Source organism: Anoplopoma fimbria, chromosome 23 (assembly GCF_027596085.1).
Source record: "Anoplopoma fimbria isolate UVic2021 breed Golden Eagle Sablefish chromosome 23, Afim_UVic_2022, whole genome shotgun sequence".
Taxonomy (NCBI): domain Eukaryota; kingdom Metazoa; phylum Chordata; class Actinopteri; order Perciformes; family Anoplopomatidae; genus Anoplopoma; species Anoplopoma fimbria.
The window spans coordinates 2,086,762-2,108,267 of record NC_072471.1 but is presented as its reverse complement, the minus strand read 5'-3'; the positions used below and the strand labels follow the sequence as shown (position 1 = coordinate 2,108,267).

The 21,506-nt window shown below is 38.7% G+C and overlaps 1 protein-coding gene across 1 annotated transcript in view; it reads left to right on the top strand.

Annotated features, from left to right (window-relative positions):
• The window catches only part of LOC129112655 (thyrotropin-releasing hormone-degrading ectoenzyme-like), a 137,939-nt gene that overhangs the window by 72,413 nt on the left and 44,020 nt on the right, over positions 1 to 21,506 (top strand). The window contains exons 5-6 of the mRNA XM_054624848.1: positions 2,834 to 2,988; positions 16,791 to 16,904. Coding sequence (XP_054480823.1) covers positions 2,834 to 2,988; positions 16,791 to 16,904 — 269 coding nt within the window. The remainder of the gene's footprint in view (positions 1 to 2,833; positions 2,989 to 16,790; positions 16,905 to 21,506) is intronic.

Sequence of the window (21,506 nt, the reverse complement as noted above, 5' to 3'; positions counted from 1 at the left end):
TGCAGACAGACAGAGATTCACACGGTGGAACTGAAGCTAAACGTACAAACAGAGTGAAAGTGTTGCTGGAAGGTTTTCTCTACAAAGAGGAAACAAAAACTGGAATGTGCTTCTCGTTTAATTAAGAACGGATTAATGAGGAAATCTAACCTTTACAACTTCTAGAACAAGAGAGCCTTTTCATTTTCCCTTCAATGTTTTGTCTCTTGTGTCTGTAAAGAAAACCAAATACCGTTGTAATTTCCAAAAGTGACCGTGTCCTTCGACGTGAGAGCAGCTGAAGGTCTGCAGGGAGGAGGTTAGGGAGGATGGATGGGTCAAACAAACAAAGACTTTCACCCAGGAGACCGCTGTTCATGTCTGCTGTCCAACCAAGTCAACGCTGACTTATAAGCATGCAACAAGCGAAAACTGACATGGCATCCCTAACACGTCCAGAACTGATGTCTGAGCTAAAAGTGTAAAGTTTTGGGAAAAGGAAAAGTCATGTTTTTATTTAAATCATGAAGTGTTCATTCTCTGTGGAGAACGAATGTCTGCAAAAGATTTCTGAGCTGAGTATTTGTTAAAATATCTTAAATTAAACTCTTTTGTCCCTTTTTTGTAAGCTTGAATTTGCAGGAACATATATTTCTACCTCTATATTTTCTTTCACCTCCTCTCTCCTCGTGTTTGTTCTGCTCTGTTGAAAGATGGACATCTTGAATGAAACTGAGCTGAAAGAAAAGAAAACCCTTTTAAGAACTAATAATGTCGTCTGATCATGTGACCATGTGACCACTGACAAAGGTCGCTGCCGCTGAAATGCTAAAGCACCTGTTTTAAAATTGAAATGAGGACCTGAAACACCTCCTGTTCCTCCTCATCAACAACCAGGTTTCTGTTCAAGTGAGAAAGCTCATTTTCACCTTCTCACCTCCTCTCTTTCTTCTCCTCCTTCTGCTTTTAATCAGGTTTCTTCACTGAAAAGAAAACCAATTTCCTGCTCCTCCTCTTTTTATTTTTTTCCCCCTTTTCACTTTAAACAACTCAATCTTTGTAATGAAAACAAACCAACTTCTGCAAATTAACTTAACTTTACTTATTTTAGAATCCAGTTTTCAATTAACTTAACTTTACTTATTTTAGAATCCAGTTTTCAACTCTGGTTTGGTCTCCACCAACTCAGGAGAAAAATACCTGCTAGATCTTCCATATTCTTGGTTTTTGGTTGACATGGATGACAGTTTCTTTCCTCATTTTATGTATAAGAAAACAAACGACATTGTTGTACACTAGCAGAATAAATGACATTGTCAGGAGAAAGGGTTGAAACAGGAAATGCAGTATAACTTTTCATGCTTTACTTCCCCAAAGAAAAATGTAAACAACTTCCAGCTAAATATAGAAAGGAGACTACTGCAGCCCTCCGCTAACTCACTCACTCCAGACATAACTCCTTATTATTGCATCGCTCAAAGCACCACAACATGTTTTTGACATCTCAACAGCATGCTGTTCATATCTCTGCTACATTATATGTTGTTATTCAGTGTGCGTTGAAAACAAGTTGGCACACATGGAAAACACATGAAAAACGACCAAGAACATGTAAAACTAAAACTTCCATCTGAGACGCCTGACTTCATGCTGCTTTTTCAGAATTTTCCTACTTTAAATTCCAAACTTCACACCTCCAAGTTGTTGCTAAAAGGTCCATATTTAAACATATAGGTGATAGAACCTTTGTGGTGTGGAAGAACCTGCCTGAGGACATCTCTTGTCTTTTAAATCACTTATAGAAATCCAGCATTATAGAATTGCTTGTCTGGTTTCTTTGACATTTTAGTTTGTTTTACTCTGTGTGTTGCTATGTGTTTGGCTTTTAGTTCATTTTATTCTCTTTGAGTTTTAAATGTGTTTTGTTTTTTATTGTAAAGTATTGGACACGTAAACATGTGGACCTGATGATGGCGCTAGATGACGTTATTACAGTCGGTCCTGAGGGGAACATGAATGTCTGTGCTAGATTTCATTTCAATCACCCAACAGTTCATTTAAACTTGATGGTGGTGCTAGAAGAAAAGTCTAATAATCACCAGAATCAGTAGGGTTCATCCTCTTGGGAACATGATTATATAAGCGAAATGTGATGTTGATCCATTAAATAGTTGTTGAGATATTATAGTCCGAACCAACCCTCTAAATTAGAGACAAAACTGTTGAATCTGTTCCTGAAAGAACAAAGAAGTTACACCTCTGAACAAAAGTCATATAACTTTATTTTATGTGTTTATATTCAGCGTAGCGTTTAGTGCTCGGTACCCTTTGTGCTTTAAGACGTTTACTTAAACTTTCAGTGGATGACTTTCACTTTCACTTTCCCAGAGAGGTTACTTTACTTTAGTTTGACATTTAATTACTTCCTCACCGCTCTAATACGTCTTCTTTACTGAAGGTAAACTCTTCTTCTTCTTCTTCTTCTTCTTCTTCTTCTTCAGCTCCTCCTTCACTGTAGCTTAAGGACATCCTTCTCTTTCTGCTCTCTCTCCATGTCTTTATTCATCTCTCTCTCTTTCATACAGATATATGTGGAGTTATATCAGAACACTCCATATATTCATGTTGTGAGCATAAAAGGATTCTTTGACAGGCCGTTAAAATGACTCATGAGTTTAATTTTAACCCAAAATGGGCTCTGCTCTGATGCCAGCAGCCATTCTGTCAGCTTTTTTTATTTAAATGGTGGAATCTAACCGGATGAAGCTGACTATGGAGTTTATTAATGGAGGGTCACATTCAGAGCGCGTTGTAAAAACCATAACGCTTTGTTTTGTGTGTGTGTTATCTTCAGACTTGTTGGCGGTGCCCAAACATCCCTACGCCGCCATGGAGAACTGGGGGCTGAGCGTCTTCGTGGAGCAGAAGATCCTATTGGACGCTGAGGTGTCGTCGTCGTCCTATCAGATGGAGCTCACCATGGTGGTCGTCCACGAAATCTGCCACCAGGTAGAGAACATCTAACCTCCATCATTTGTTTCAGTCATTGATGTTTTTTTAGCTTGAAGATTGGGAAACATTGGCAGAAGTAAACAATACTTGTTTACCTCTCTGAGTGCTTTCTAGTAGTACCTTCATTTCCTGACGTGTTGAGCGCTCTTAAGTAAGACGCTGTGCTCAGGCCTTGAACGCTGCTCAACAGAAACACCTGCACGGAGCTTTAAATAACGTTCATGAGGTGAGAAAGAATGATGCACCTGAAGAGGCTAAATCTGTTGATGGCATGTTTATCAGGCGGAGACGGAAACATTCAGCTTCGTGCTGCTTTGACTTTAAATAGAAAAAGAGCTGACTTCTCCTTTAACGGATGGGAATGATCCGGCTGTAAACAGACAGAACGTGACAGAAGTGAAAACAGCTTCAACGGCGACGCCAATGAGCTGTGTGTGTGTGTGTGTGTGTGTGTGTGTGTGTGTGTGTGTGTGTGTGTGTGTGTGTGTGTGTGTGTGTGTTACAAAAGCTCCTCGGGCTACAGCAGCAGCAGAGGAGATGATCCTGTTTTTACAGTACGACATGGAATATGCGACAGGCAGACAAACACGATGAAGCGGAAGAAAATTTAAAGGTTTTGGTCGGGAAAAAGAGATAGAAAGTGAAGGAGAGAAGGAAAGGAGTGGATGTGTGATGAAGGAGAATAAGGAATGCAGAAAGATGAAGAAAGAAATAAAGAGAGCATCGCACTGTGGAAAAATATCCAAAACACAGATTCATTCTGTTTTCATGGTGACGGTTTTACAAATGTGAGAATCTTTTATTTTGTTATCTTCAAATTGTGGATGTACACAATATCCACCTGTTTCTCATCGGTTTGGTTTGAGTATGTCATAAAACAACCTGCATTTATCCAGTTATTAAAACAAACAAAAAGACACATTTACGTTCTCATTAATTATTGTAACCAATTTTATTTAAATATAGCCTCGAGCAGCCGTTCCGGGTTCAAACTGGAAAGAAAGCAGCTCAACGGCCAAAATCCCAAATCTTTACAAAGTGACTTCAGCTGGTTTCATTGTGTCTAAAGAAGCACTGAGAACAATCACACACCTGTTCCACCACCACCATGTCTGAAGTCCCGACAGTCACACTTCTTGGCATTTGGAGAAATGTTTCAACACAACAGTACTGCTCTTATGAAAAGCATTGTATTCTGTAGAAATATTTCCTTTCATTGGACCAAACCATGAAAAACACGTTTGTGGACAGACTTTTGTAAACACAGTTGAAATATCGATTTCTGCTCCAGTAAAATGGGAGTGACTGATATATGATTGGTTATATTTCCACCAAAAACTTCCATTCACATTGAAACTTTCTGCATGACCGGATGCAACTAAAGGAAAGTGAGAAAATATGTCGTTTTTTTGTAACTTGAGTGATCCGGCCCTTCAGCCCTGCAACCAGCAGCAGCAGCGCAGTAATCAAAGTGCTGTATGGACTCATTCTGATGATGGAAACCAGGAGCTTCAGTGTAAACGTTGGTCGCCTCCGGCTGACTGAAGAACGCGTCGCTGTGATTTAATATCCTTCAGGATGTGACTCACATCTCTGCTGAGTCCGGGAGAACGTTGCCTTCAGGGTACGGCTGGTGTGCAGCGAGAAACAGGCCGAATAAGTAACTACGTTAAAGCTTCAGAGAGGGAGGCTCTGCAGAATATTCAGTCATAACAATTATCGGTCATGTCATAAAAAATGTAGTGGTGTTGTTTTGTTTTGGTCTTTTTTATGTTTCGTGTGCTCTGTTCGGTTTAAAGGGCAGAGAGAGAACAAAGGGAAATGATGAAGTAATGTTTGTCTCACTTCATTTTGTCCTGCAGCCATTTACACACAAACACACTAAAACACACACAAACACACACAAAAACACACACACACGCAAAGTTGTTTTAGTCTTTCAATAGTCGGTGAGTTCAGTTGTGAGGAGTTTAAAGGTCGTCTCCATGTGCGTTGTTTTTCTGTGTTTTTCAGATGTTAACGCCCACTCAGACGTTAGCAAAAATGTAAATGTAATAAATTAAGGGGAGACTAACAAATAGATATCAACATGAAACTTCATCAGTTGATTACTGACATTAAGACGATTCTTTTTTCATTACAGGTTTTCTGAAACGTTATGTTATATACTGGTATAGTTGTTATACTAATACTACTATCATATCGAAATCCATCAAACACACCAGACGGATTTGAGGACTTAGAGTGAAACTGTTAAGAATTATATGACCCTTGTTCCAGTTTTTATATTCTTATATATTCTATATTATATATCGACTGAATCAGAGGGATTTATATTTTTAGATATTCTGTATTGTATCTCCACATCAGTACAGGCTGCTGTGGAGACTCTTAGTCTGGAGTCATAACATATACATAACGATGCCTTTAGCATCAGACTGCTGATATGAAGTGGCGTATATGTATTGTTGGATATAATATGCTGCTGTTGTTGACAGGTTCATTCTCTACGCTGCTGTAGTTGTTGTTGTTGTTGTTGTTGTTGTTGTTCTCAGGTGAACAGATGGAGAACATGTGGACTGAAATGTGAGCAGACAGGCGGGTTCTCTCTCAGCTCAGGGGAACAGAAATGTTCACAGCTGTTGTTAACGTTCGTCTCCTCGTGAGCCTCCAGTGACCACTTCATATCTATATGAACATAAACATAAACGCCATTTATGTTTGCAAAGACCAAATGTGAAGGGAGGAGCAATGCACTTCCTGTACCTAGTCTGCTGCTGCAAATAATAATAATAATAATAATAATAATAATAATAATAATAATAATAATAAGTAATAATAATGCAATTAATAATAAAAATGGTAGTAATAATAATACTAATACAAATAATAATAGTAGTAATAAAATAAATAAAGGGTGTAATAATAATAATAATAATAATAATAAAAATGATAGTAATAAAAATAATACAAATAATAATAGTAGTAATAAAAACAATGGTAGTAATAAAAATAAAAATGGTAAATAAAAATAATAATAATATTATTAAATGGTAGTAAAAGTAATTATTATAATTATAATAATAATAATAATAACGTCAAATGATTTTTCCCCCAAGAGACAATTGTTCGTTCCCCGTGAGAAACAATAAGTCAACATTGATGTTTTTTTCACGTAACTGTTGTACTTCAGTAACACACAAAGTCATTTCATCGTAAGCCATGATCTTTTTTCCAAAACCTAACAAAGCATTTGACAATATTTTCCCAAACCTAGCTAAGTGGTTTCCTGTGAGGACTAAAGTTTTTTTTAAATGCACAAAAGTTGAGGAGTACCTTTTTTCTAAGATATGATGCAAACCGTTGTGTGAGGATACATTGCATATTTTAATGTGTGTCCTGTTGGCAATATGACAACTATTGTTCCATTATTGCAACATTTAACCTGCAATACCTGTTTGGGCCATTTGAGGGCAGAAGAAACAAGTGAAGACACATTAACATATAATCATCTTTTAAGTTAAACTCATTAGCAAAACGTTCCTTATTTCCACATTGTTCTGAAGGACATTTATACATAGTGTCCATTAGTTATTTCTAGGTGAGGTGAGCAGCTGTGTTTCAGTGATTTGTGAAGGTCATAAACAAGATGTGTGCCCAGATGTGGTCAAGTGATTCAGACAGGTGACAGATTACAGATGAGATCTCAGGTGACATCTGGAGGTCAGATATAGTTTTGTGTGCAGTCATTTGTGCAGAGACCGCCGTAGGTTATATAAAGGAGACGGGTGGAGCTGATGGTGTTATATGTAGACCGCAAGCTCGTCTGCAAACGTGTGTGCAAAGAAGAAAAGGCGCGTGTTCATCGTGCAGCTGTGTATTCAATGTCCTGGTGTGTTTAGATGTGTGTGTGTGTGTGTGTGTGTGTGTGTGTGTGTGTGTGTGTGTGCAGTTAAATCAACACAAACACAATCAGCTCATTCTATCGACTGATTATCGTGAACGTCTCAGCTGACTGTTAATTAAAACAAGCAAAGAAAAACACTTGGACCGGATTCAGGAAAAACAGAGACTCACGCTCGTCATCTGTTGATTGCTCTCTCTCTCTCTCGCCCTCGCTCTCTCTCTCTCATTAATTCAACCATATGCAGGAGGAAATAGCACACAGTGTGTATTTTGGCTGGCTGACAGCAGAGAAGGCTTTTCAACACACACACACACACACACACACACACACACACACACACACACACACACACACACACACACACACACACACACACACACAAACACACACAACTATATTTGTATCACTGCAATCCCCAAAGGGACGTACTCAGTTTATTTACTGACACCGTAACATTAACCATGTAAAGACCACAGCTACATATCTAGTAAAACCCAACACCCTTTAAGAGATTTCAGTCTGAAGAACCCAGACTCTGTTTTGTGTCGGTGAATCTTTAGTATTTGTGACTAAATGAATGATTTCCTCATATTTGCATATTAATTACCTGCTAGTGTGACCTTCGTGTTCTCTTCACATCGAGCAGTGACAGTCTTCATGCTTCACGCCTTCTGTCTGAGCTCGTCTTAATAAGTCTTCTGCAGTGATAAATGAGTAGCGCCGACTGCAGACAGATTAGAATTCTGTTCGTGATGCCAAGACGTTTAAGGACATAAACTGCTTTCCTATGAAAAGAACAAAAAGAGATTTGCTTGTTAAAACAAGTCCCCAACTATGCTTCACACTTCTCCTACCCACCAGACAGAAAATATACAAACATCTGGGTTTTGTCTTTAGCTAGGCTCGAACATTGTGCAAACTTTGCCGAGAAGAAGTTTGAAAGAGAGAACAGATATAGAAAAAAAAATGAAAACCAGCGTAACATTTGCACTGTTTACTAACCCTGTTGTGTTTACGTGTATAAGAACCCATTGGTTTGTGGACTTCCATTTTGAAACCTCTTGCATGGTTGTTGGACCCGCCGCCATCTTGGTTTTTGGCTGTCGCCATCTTGTTTTTTTTGCACAGGGAGTGACACAAGACGTTGGAGAAAAAACACATTGTGCTAAGAGTTTAAGTTTTAAGAAGAAAATAAGAACGCTCTGGTGTCGACATGTCAATCAGTGTGTAGCCCCGCCCTAAAGCATCCCCTGCTTTATGGTCTGTTTGACTCTAAATGGAGCATCATTTACTAAATGAACATCATGCTGTATTGAAGAAGACTTGAAACTAGAGATTGAGACCATAAACTCATGTTTACAATGTTTACTGAGGGAATAAATCAAGAGAGAAGTAGAGTCATTTTCTCATAGACTTCTATACAACCAGAGGAGTCGCCCCCTGGTGGACAGCAGAGAGAATGCAGCTTTAAGACACTTCAGCATATGGATCCCTGATGTGAAAGGAGTCTATCGCCTATTTTTAGTGTTTAAAAAACTGACGTACATCCTAATTTTGGTGGAAAAATGATTCCAGTGGTCCAATAAAATTCTTGAAATGATTCATACCGTTAAAGTTCTACACTTTGTCCTCACAAGGACACAAGTAGAAGGGTAAACACACTTCCACACACTGCTGCATGTGTGTGTTGAGGCTCTCAGGCTGTATATATTTCTCTGCAGTGTTTTGGTTCAAAGTGGATAATTTATTACTGCAGACCATGTTTGCATAGAGTTCATTAGAATACAAGGAGCCATAAATCACCTCATTGTTCTCTCTCTCTCTACCTGTCTCACTCCTTTTCTTTCTCTTATTTTAGCTCCACCTCTCTCTCTCTCTGTCTCTTTGTTTTATTTTATATTTGTCTCTCTGATTCTCCATCGGTTCAGTCTGGAGTCACAGAATCATTTATTTTATCTACAGGTTTTTATCTGCTTTTGTCTTAAACAAGAGAAAAATTCAATTCACGATGAATCTTATCGGACAATTTCGATGAAATATTGAAAATCTGCAACTGTGTGAAGCTTCATTAAACCAAAATGATGTTTTCAGGGTAATAATAAAACCTTCAATCTCAGACATTAATGTGATAGCTGTATAAACACCAAATTAGAATAACCTAGATCTATAATTGGGTCATGTATATTTATTTATATATAAGGATATTTCTGAAAAACACAATTATAAGTTACATTTGAAACAGTTTTTTTTGTTCGGAATCTAAAGAGAGCCTCTGAGGAAAATATTTTCTTCAGATTCTTTATTAAACTGAACACAAACTGCTGCAGTTCTGAAGGACAGGCGGGTTTAATCAATAACAGTGTGTGTGTGAGAGGAATACAGTTATATATAGCTCTGTGTGTGTGTGTGTGTGTGTGTGTGTGTGTGTGTGTGTGTGTGTGTGTGTGTGTGTGTGTGTGTGTGTGTGTGTGTGTGTGTGTGTGTGTTGTGCTACCTCCTGCTCATGTCCGAGGCTAATTACCGACCATAAACAAACATCTAACACCCTGAGTGTGTGTGTGTGTGTGAGTGTGTATGTTTGTGTGTGTGTGTGTATGTGTGTGTGTGAGGCATATTAGTGAGGCTGAACACACACTCCTGCAGACACTAAACAGCAGGTTGTCACATATACACATACACACACCTTGTAAACAGTTATAATGAGTCACAAACAAAGTGGTGCTTCACTTCTGCTCTATACTATATTGTATATCATTATGTGTTTTAATTTGGCGAATACGATACCAAAGACAAACTCAAACAGTGTGCAGCTAACCCCAACAATTCATAGACAAAATATGCGTTAACTTGAGGTTGCAGCCAAATAAAAAGGCACTGAATAGAAATAATGATCCGCTCTGTTCTCTCTGCTCTCGGCTCCGGGTTGTAATCCCACAGACTCTCAGCAGCTGGGAAGCAAGACAGTGGAACTTCTTGGATATTGAGTTTTTTTGCAGTGTTTATTCATGGGAAAACTGCGACCTTCACTGTACATTTATCGTTGACAGGGAAATATATCAGGATCATTACTGGACTGATGTTTGACGACGCTAACCTAAGAGTGCAAATGTGGACATGAACCATCCCCAATGCTGAGTGGACGCGAGATTCTAAACTGAAGCAGTTGGTGATCACTTTGTGGCCGGTTAAAAGGAGTCAGGTGTTTTTTTAAAAGTGTGAATAGAACAGGAAAGCAACCACAAGAGGTCTTTGCGCATACAGTCATAAATGTGCATGAATATCAGGCTGCTGGGTCCAGCAGAATGCAATTCTTAGGTGTATGTAAAAATGTATGACTCAGTAGGAATCAGAAACAGAAATAGATGATTGTTGGTTTTTGGTTTGTTAGCAATAAGAAACATAAAGAATAAAAGCAGCCTCATGCTTTAAATAATATAAACACTATTCAGCCCAATGCGCTTTGTTCGTATTTTATTTACGATACACCATGATTTATTCATGTTGTGTGCATGTTTATGTAAGATAGCCTTCATAAGGTAAAGTTGTTTCCTATTGGAGGTGTCATGTGTAGTTCACTACAGTACGGAGTTCTCAGTGTTTAGCATTCAGTGTCACATCTTGTTGTTCTCCCTGTCTGTCTGTCGTTAGGCTGAATCGTTACGCTCTGATTCGTTGACGTCTGATTCGAAACACACACACACACACACACACACACACACACACACACACACACACACACACACACACACACACACACACACACACAACACACAACACAAACAAACACAAACAAACCGATCTGTTTTTGTAAAATAGAGGTTTCATGGTTGTGACAGATTGGTTTTGCCAGCCGGCTTTAAATCGCAATTTAGGCATCACGCACACATGCACATGAATAATGGAAAACCAGAATACGAGAACCGATCAGAGTCACAGAGCTGAACACACTGAACGGCTCTCAGCCAACAGTTGACTGAAGAGACTTTTCAAAAGATCTTCTCAATGATTACGTTGAAATCAGTGATTCAGTCGAGCTTTTTTTGTGCAGAGGAAAACTGATAAAATGGGACTTCACTTCAGTCTAAAGCTCCAGAAAGTCCAATCTGTTCTGTTCACCTTGAGCAGAACTTTGCAGCTAGGCTCTTACCCTGTCTCTAACAGGTCCAAAACACTGAAACAAGTATATTAGCCTAGAAACAGCTGGTCTAGAACTCTAAAGTGAGGATTTTACCCACATACTCCACAGCCAGGCTATAAGCTAAGGTTCAACATAGCCAGAACTCTGCGTCTAGCCTCTTAGCCTGGATCCAACTGGTCTAAAACCATGCAACAAGCCTCTTAACCTGGATCCAACTGGTCTAAAACCATGCAACAAGCCTCTTAGCCTGGATCCAACTGGTCTAAAACCATGCAACAAGCTCTGCAGCAATCTTCTTGGCATGGATATAACTGAAGCCCATGTTCAACGTGGCCAAAACTCTGCAGTCAGTCTCCAAGCCTTGATCCAATTGATCAATATAGGAAAGGCTCTCAGCACGGATCCAACTGGTCTAGAACTCTTTAGAAAGGGTCTTATACCAGGTCCAAGTAGTCTAGATGCAGTAAGGTACTTGGGTCAGGTCTAACTGGCCAAGAAATTTGCTTCCAGAACCAAAAGACCCAGAGCAGGCTGATTTGTCTGGTTCAAGTCCTGGTCCAGGTGAAGATTACTGATCCTATTGGCTTAAAAAGTTACTTTGTACACATTGAATCGGTCCAGAACTCTACAGGCGGGTCTTTATAGTCCTGATGCAGCGTGTTTTTTTTATCCTGGGTCCAGCTGTCTTATCCCAGCTTGTCATGGTCCAGATGCAGTGGGTTTTGATTACAGTTCTGTTGGTCTACAGTGTTACTCTGCAACACAGGCTTCTATCCAAATCAGGCTGCAGAAACGTATCAACATTTGGTCATTGACCTCCATTAAATCCACGACCTGCCCGTCACACACAGATTCATTAAGCAGGAGATTTAAGCGTTTGCTTCAACTGTTCATCCAGTCAGGGTTGAAGACCCTGTGGAACTCTTTCTAATTTCACAGATGTGTAGATGTAAACAGTATTTGTGCCAAATGACAACTGAGCCACATTTGGTGTTGGCTGTCATGGAGCTGTGAGGAGCTCCATCCAAACAGAGAGTGTAAATCAGATTCAGTCCCTCTGCTGAAGAGAGGGATGAATATTTATCAGCGAGGGTCAGACGGAGGGAGGGAGGAGAGGAAGAGGAGGATGATCAAAGGCACAGATCGGCTTTGTTCTGGAGAGATAGACAGAGAGAGAGAGACGGGAGGATAGATGAGATGAGAGAGAGACATAGAGGTGAAGGAAAGAAAAGACGGAATGTGTTATTCTGCATTTTTCCTTCTTTCTGACTCATTGCGTCATTGCATAATTAGTTTGAATTGTATGTTTTTTGCATGCCAGTTTCTTCAACGTAATTTCTCATTGTCATTGTTACTTGTTTCTCCCAACACTTTGTTTTAGAATCAAAATGTGTTTTTTGACTATTGGAGGTCAACACAAACTTGATATTTCCTGGTGTAACAACTTAATTATTTTAGTTTACTGACGGACTGCACCGCCTCTAATTGATGGAGGTTGTTGAAGGTGTTTGCGCCCAGAGAACAAGGTGTTCAGGCACCAAATTGAAAAAAAGAAAATCCTGTGACTTCCTGTGTAGGTTTTACTCACAATATTCTGCTAAAGAAGACGCTGGCTTTGAGTATCAATCAAAGATAATGCAGTAAAGGAGTTTTGCTTTTATTAACAGCGTCTCTTGAATTTTCCAGATTTAACTGCTAACGTCACCATCACCTGCCTATTGACTCATCTAGCAAACATCCCACTGACTTCCTGTTTGCATCCATCTCATTTAGCTTTTCTTCTTTTTTTCTTTTCTGCCAAAAACTGTTCTTCAGCTGCTTGTTGTTCGACCATCTTAACCTCCGTTGCTAACTTTGCTTGGCTGCCATTTGATGCAGAAAAGGGTCAAAACTCCTGCAAAAGTTGAAGTAGAAACAACAACTTGCCGTTTGGTGTTGGACAGCTACTGAGCCATAAATACATGTGCCAAAAAACGAAAACTTTGAAATAAAAGAGGCAAAGAAAATCTCCAATCTCCATTTTCTTTGGGCTTCTGAATCATAATATTCATTGAACATTTGAATCCTGTTTTATTTTTCCTGTTTGTCCAAAACTACGTGAAGAGTTAAAGAACCCCCATTAAAACATGCATCATCTCTGATACAGCAAGAGCCGGATCCATGCTTCTCATTTTTACATTTTATAAGCTGCATTGACATTTATTTTGTGAGATAGCAAAACTACAAAATGACCAATTTCTATAAAAAACAACATTTTTATTCACAGTAACCAAGTGTTGGTGGTGTCAGAGGCATCATGTGTGTTTCCGTTCAGCATTCATCCGCCTGTCTCTGGTATCTTCTTGGCTTTTCCTAAATCTTACCCAGAGACCTCCCTCCGTCTCTGCGTTTCCTGACTCATCATCTCTCTGAATCCTCCGCCTCAGCAGTCTCTCCGCTTCAGCTTTGCATCCTCACCGTTTCCTCCTCCTTCATCACTTCACAAACCCTGCCCACGATGCACGCGCGTAGCCACGGCAACAGCAGAACCATAGCAACCCGAGTCAACTTCCCCCGGCAGAAAGGAGCCGACCCACTGGAGGCTTGTTTTTTTTGTTTTTTATGTTTTTTAATGAGTCTGAAACAGGATGAGAGATGACAGGACGGCTAATGAAAACAAAGCGTGTGGTGGAAACTACAGAAGGCGTCATTTTTAATCATTCCAGAAGTCGTAACAGCGACAGAGGATTAGCTCTTTTCATTGACTCTGTCGCTGTGGAACTAAAAGGCTCTCCAGTGTGGAGTTAATTATATTTACTGTTTGTCGGGAGGCGTTAACACACTGTACCAGCGTGGAACCAATTTGATGAAAAGTGAGAAGTTACCGACCCGCTGCTAACATTAGCAGCCAGCTGGATAAAGAATGAAATCCCTTCAAAGCAGGAGAACAAAATGAATCAAATGTAAACCGTCATGTTTAATGAAAGAGGAGCTCAGCAGCAGTTTGATGGAGGCCGAAAATCAAAGAGCTGAAAACTGACTTCACTGCGGTTTGATCAGAATGTCTAATAATTAAAGAGAAAAACCTCCCTAACACTCATTTGATCCTCAGTTTTCCCAAAAGATTGAATAGGTCCGCCTGGTCTTAAGGGTTTCTGACTTTCTTTAGAGACCTGAGGTTATTGCTAAAGTAAAATCCATCACATGCAGACATTTCATTCTATTTATCAGATGTTTGACTTGAGAGAGGATTCTAGTTGGCAGCAGTAAAGTATACAGATATTTTACTAGAGTAAAAGTAGCTACAGTCTAAAAGTACTCGGATGCAGGTAAAAGTCCTGTATTAAATATGTTACGAAAAATACAGTATTATCATCAAAATATACTGAAAAGTACCAAAAGTAAAGGTACTCATAATGCAGATTGATAAATATGGTATTACTGGATTAAATCTATGCAGAGAGGAAAATGATGTCATTTTGATTGTGGGCTGAACTGTCCCTTTAATGCATCAATGAGTAATATAAGATAAATCATTCTGAAATGGGCCATTCTGCAGAAAAGTACTTTTACTTTTGGTGCTTCAAGTATATGTTGATGCTAATACTTTTGTACTTTTAATAACATTTTGAATGCAAGACTTTTACATAGATAGCTTTTGGGGGGATTTTTGAACTGCCCCTTTAATGTGTTCTTTACTTAGCTGTTACAGCTGGTAGAGAAGTAGCTCATTTATATAACTTCATATACTGCTGGAAAATGTACCTATAATATTATGTATTTATTTATCATTTTTTTTATCATAATCAAAATCTACAAAGTACCTTAAGTTGAGAAATAAATGCAGTTTAGTAAAAAGTACAATATTTGAAACCATGGCAAGAAAATACTCAAGTACCTTGAAGTTGTACTTATGTAGAGTACTTGAGGATATGTACTTAGTTACTTTTTGGACATTTTCTGATGGAGCCACTTCATCAGACGGATTACATGAAATGCATTATTTGAAGGAAGAAATATCTCAAATATTTATGCAATATGTATTGAAATCTGTCTTTTCTTTTAAAAAAGTAAAAATGAGATATTTTTTAATGTTCTGCAGATTGTTTTTTAAACATTTGAAGGTGGAGTAGTGACCTCCTCATCATGTCACTGCTGCTTCATCTGTTGGTGTTTAGTTTCCCACAAACCTCAGTTGGTCTCCAGTGAGACTGGAGCTCTGCCTCGGGGAGTTTATAGAGACGCCTGTTGAGCCAGGCAGCTGCTGAACAGCCTGCCCAGCTCCCACAGGGTGGTCGGTTTGAATCCTTGCCCGGACATGGAGGCCTGCCAGAGAGAGGAGGAAGTTAGTGTGCATGTGTGGAATCGTACTGGTTCATCTGCAGCAGACATATTGTTATTGTTATTATTCACATTAAAAACAATCATCCATTTCTGATGCACAATGGGAGCCCCTTGGTTTATACTGGTTACAGTCTCTGTCCCAGTTTAGCCCCAGTTGGCTCCAGTACCTAACTGTACACGGGCCAGTGTCGTTGTTGGTTTGAGGAGGAGGTTGTTTGTTTTGTGCTTTACACTAATGACTTTGTGCGACATAATTAAACACGACTTCTTTCAACTTCAGGATGAAGTGATGCAAATAGGACTTAAACACACACACACACACACACACACACACACACACACACACACACACACACACACACACACACACACACACACACACCCACACACACACATGCACAGCCTCGCTTTCTCTCTACTTTACATACAGACTTTGATCAGTTGAAGGACAATTTACTGCAGGAACACTGAGCACTGCCAAATATGCATACACACACATTCACACACATACACGCACACACATACACACATACACACACACACACACACACACACACACACACACACACACACACACACACACACACACACACACACACACAACTTTGTGTCTCTTTCCTGCTTTAATGGCGCTTTAAAGAGGTAAACTTTTTCTTTTTTTAAGATCGTGTGCCATCCGCTCTGCAGCTGAAGCTCTAAAGGGAACATTCAGACTCGGAGAGAAAGCTGGCAGCGACACGCATTTGTTCCCAAATGTTACACCGTTTTCATTCAGGCCGCGTTGCCAGGAGACCGCCTCGGTCCAAAGGCATTACTCTCGCGTTCGTACGTTCCACTATCAGCAAAGTTCAGTCTATTTTTTCTTTCTACATGCTCCGCTTTCATTAAACTTCCCGGTTGGAATGATGCAGGAATCGAGCCGAGCGCCAAAACACAACGGCTGGCTTTTGTTAAACTTTGGACCAACGTTGCTGGTTTTCCTCTCCAACTATTGAATTGATTGCTCTGAACTTTTATACATACATTCATGTTCCCCAGATGATTAATCCTACTGACTTCGGTCATCCCCTGTCTCTGGCACAATCATGAGGTTTACATTGTTGTTTTTTGTGAAATACTTTAACAACTGTTGGATTAATTGCTTTGAAATGAGGTTCAGACATTCATGTTCCCCATAGGATGAATCCTGCTGACTTTGGTGATATCGTGACTTTTCTGCTGGTCCCGACAATAGTTGGATTTTGTTGTTTTTTGTGAAATATTTTAACAAATGCTAGATGGACTGCCATGAAATGAAGTTCAGACATTCATGCTCTCCAGAGGATGAATCCTACTGACTTTGGTGATCCCCTGTCTCTGGCGCAACCAGACCAAATAAATATTTTTATCTGACAGAACAACATGTAATCGTTTGTGCTTTGTGTCTTTCAGTGGTTTGGTGATCTGGTGACTCCGGTCTGGTGGGAGGACGTCTGGTTAAAAGAAGGTTTTGCTCATTTCTTCGAGTACGTCGGCACCGACTTCCTCTTCCCGAAGTGGAACATGGTGAGTAAAAAAAAGTTCAATTCATTTTAAATGAGTTATTCATTTGTTCATTACACTCATCCAATCTTCCTGTTAGGTTCTCAACTACAACAATGCGCTTTATTGCATACTTCTTTAATTCATTTTTTCCCCGATCTTTTACATTACATTACATTACATTACAGTCATTTAGCAGACGCTTTTATCCAAAGCGACTTATTTAAGACAAACAGAAAATAAAGCTTTCAGCTCAGCATGTTGAAGTTTGCTCATGAAATTTAATTTGTTTGCCTTCTGGTGGTTTTAGGAGAGTTAGAAGTTCAGCTCGAGGCTACAGTCAGTCAGATATAAACTAGACTTTGGATTAAAACATTTAAAAGTCTCCAGACACCAAATACAACACAAAGAAACCAAAGAAACATTCTAATCTGAATATTTTTTACGAAAAGATAAAAACAAACAGCTAATAAGTAGAGGATCTCTCTGTGGACTTGACGGTTGTGTTTTGGCACATCATCGTTTCCATTGGTAGGAGTTCTGAGGATAATCCAGAGTAACCGGGGTGCTTTTTGTGGACACGTTGAGTAAGTTAAACTAAACCCCATTCAGCACCATTGTACTGGTGGTGATGGCAAAATAAACTGAAAATGTCTGCATTGTTAGAAACCACCGCCAGAGAGAGAGAAATGTGTTTTTCTGACTCTCAGCTCCAAGCTTATTTGTTCCTCCTGAAGACGCAAATATTTAAAAACACAATATATAGTTTTATATTTTAAAAGGTTCAGTAATTTCCATAAACAGCTGGTCACTTACATTTTTAGGAAACAAACAGGAGAAAATAGGGCCTTTCTTGGGGACTATTTTCAGCGGCAGATTAATCCACATTTGGTGCTCTAGTGAGTATTTGTATGTGCAGTGACCTTAAGCAGTGACCTACAGTGTGTGAGTTCATGGTGATGAAGAGCAACAGTGAGGCTCATTGATGTGTTTTTATGGCGATCAATGGTTTAGAGAAAGTAGAAATACCACACAATACTTGTATTTAGATACATTCCAGGCTAGTTTTGTTTTTTTACATGGGATTTGTTGACAGTAAGAGAAATATAGAACATCGGTTGACTTATACTTCAAGAAGAGAAGTCAACTACCAATTCAAAGGTAAATATTTGTCGGAAACATCCAATCACATCGCCTCAAATTGTGTTTTATGTGCCACTAACGGTAAACTAAAGCTAAAGACGTCGCCTCATCATACATTATGGTGTTTAAATACGTTCATTTTTAGATTCTCTGCATATTTTGGATATAATTCTGCAGCTATGGTGCCATTTTTTGGTTAACAACTAAAACCAAAGCAACGGCAGATGAATGTCATGGTTTCTGAATTATTTAGAGCGAATGAACCCTACCACTAGCTGATTGTCACATCATTAACCTTTAGGAACTTTGGATTATTCAGCAGCATGAAAATCTTTGTTACTGCCCAGCGAAAACCATTTATATCCAAATTTAGAGGTTTTGCTTTTTTCAGATGAACTCCTCTATAGATTGAGTAATTCTTCTTCCTCTGAGGATGACATACAGTCAGCTACAGACCTGCCTGCTGCTCAGCTTCTATACCATCTTGTTTCTCTTTGTTGTATAAAACTTTACGTAACGTATGAAACGCTTTGGACATGCAGCGTGTGTTCATAAGAAGAAAGTTAAAAGTGTCTTTTGAGTAGGAGGAAGTCCTGACTCCTCCTGAACTCTTGCACCTTCTTCCACTCGAACGGATCAATGCGTGATTCCTCCGTCTCTCAAAGTGTTTTCCTGCAGATAATATTCAGCCCCGAATCTGCAGCAGGTGAAATCCGATGTTATTAAATTCCACTCGTAGACGAGTGAGTCAGCTCAAAACACAATCAAATCACAAAATAATAATTCAAATTTGCTCAAAGAGTCCCAGACCTCTCGTTCCTCCCAGACAGACAATTCAATGAGAACTTCTCTGAGAAACGGTGCAGGACTTTAAATTACAGCGCACTCACACTTCCTCCTGCTTTGTTTCCGCCGACGAACGTTGTGATTTACTTCCAATATATAAATGTGCTACACCAGAAACACCTTATCTCCCGCACGCACACACAGTCTGCTACTGAGCGACATGGCATTTTTAAATCCCTGTTACTGTGGTTCTGCAAGGCTGGACGCTTTAATAGAAACAAAGTGTTTCTCCAATAACCAGCACAACGATGATAAAGCGGTCTGTTCCTGATAAAGCAATTTATTTCTAATACAGGGTTTTTATTTAAAAAGCCGTTTCCATCAGCAGTGAGTCACAGCGCTGCAGGAAGAGGAACAGGAAATTAATCACAAATGAAGACGTGACAAGGGAGGAAATACACCTTGTGTTGTTCTGTATTCAGCCAATCAGTCGATCCCTTAGCCAATCAGGTAGCGTTCCGTTTAAGATCCTGTCCTGTTTACCTCCCTAAATAACCTTAGATAATGACTTTAATCTATACAAAGTTTGTCACCAGAGGTGTGTTTAAACGTTTTACTACTGATGTCTGTCTGTGCACTATCCTAAAGATTCAAATGTAACCATGGCGAGCTAGATTTGTTACAACTTTAAAAGCAAATCACAGTCTAATACTAAAATTCAGACGTGTATAGAAAGGAAAACAGTTAGCGAAGCAAAACCGGAAAAAGAAACATGAAACCTCCAGCTCAGCGCGGACTGATCAGTAGAGTTTGGACCAAAACCAAACCCTTAAGCTTCTTTCCTCTGTCTACCCAAACAAACCACACTACATATGTTTATATGTTTCTCTAACAAACACAGGACTTTCACTAAGGGGATCAGTGTTCGTGTCTCGTGTGAATCGTGAGTTGTTACGTACACAGCTTACTTTACAAGCATACTTATTTTAAGATAAACCATTATGTTTTTTCTAACCCTAACTAAGTGGTTTTGTTGCCTTAACCTAACTGCCATGTTTCACAATGTTAACCACGACCTTTTCACAGCCTTAAACATGTTTAACAAGGCTAACCACGTTACTAGGTAAATGTCTTACATAATTAAAAACCTGACCTTTTATAAACGCTAACCCCGTGACACAATGTTAACCATGTGCTACAACATTAACCATGTGTTACAACATTAACCATGTGTTACAACATTAACATGTTACAACATTAACCATGTGTTACAACATTAACATGTTACAACATTAACCATGTGCTACAACATTAACCATGTGTACAACATTAACATGTTACAACATTAACATGTGTTAACATGTTACAACATTAACATGTTACAACATTAACCATGTGCTACAACATTAACATGTTACAACATTAACCATGTGTTACAACATTAACCATGTGTTACAACATTAACCATGTGCTACAACATTAACATGTTACAACATTAACCATGTGTTACAACATTAACATGTTACAACATTAACATGTTACAACATTAACATGTTACAACATTAACCATGTGTTACAACATTAACATGTTACAACATTAACATGTTACAACATTAACCATGTGTTACAACATTAACCATGTGTTACAACATTAACCATGTGTTACAACATTAACATGTTACAACATTAACATGTTACAACATTAACATGTTACAACATTAACCATGTGCTACAACATTAACATGTTACAACATTAACATGTTACAACATTAACCATGTGTTACAACATTAACATGTTACAACATTAACCATGTGTTACAACATTAACCATGTGTTACAACATTAACATGTTACAACATTAACATGTGTTACAACATTAACATGTTACAACATTAACCATGTGTTAACAACATTAACATGTTACAACATTAACAACATTAACATGTTACAACATTAACCATGTGTTACAACATTAACATGTTACAACATTAACCATGTGTACAACATTAAACATTAAAAACATGTGTTACAACTCAAAACGTTAACATTCAACATGTTTACAACATTAACATGTTACAACATTAACCATGTGTTACAACATTAACCATGTGTTACAACGTTAAAAACCTGACTGTTGAAGAATGTTAACCATGTGTCACAATGTTAACCACATATAACAACCTTAACAACGTCTACAACTTTAACCATGACTGTTTCACAACCTTAAACATGTTTAACAACGCTAACCACGTGTTACAAAGTAAACGTCTTACAAAAATAAAAACCCGACCTTTTAAAAAACACTAACCACGTGTCACAATATTGACCATGTGCTAAAACATTAACGTGGTACAACATTAAAAACCAGACCAATTAAAAATTCAGACCAATTAAAAATTCTAACCATGTCTAAAAAGTTGTTAACCACGTCTGTACAACTTTTCAACCCTGAACATTCACATCAGTAATCATATATATACATACTTGTTTTACACTGTGCAATAATAGTTAAAAAAGTTTTTATTTTTCACAATCATTAACCAGATACTATGTCTAAAGATGATCTTCTTCTACGCTCTTGTTGTCAAGCCTGCAAATTTTACTAATAAAGGATTATCTTATTAATTACTTATCTTATCTTATCTTTCAGACATTGTCTGGAACTGTAGACTCTCTGCTTCAGTGTCCTTTGTATGT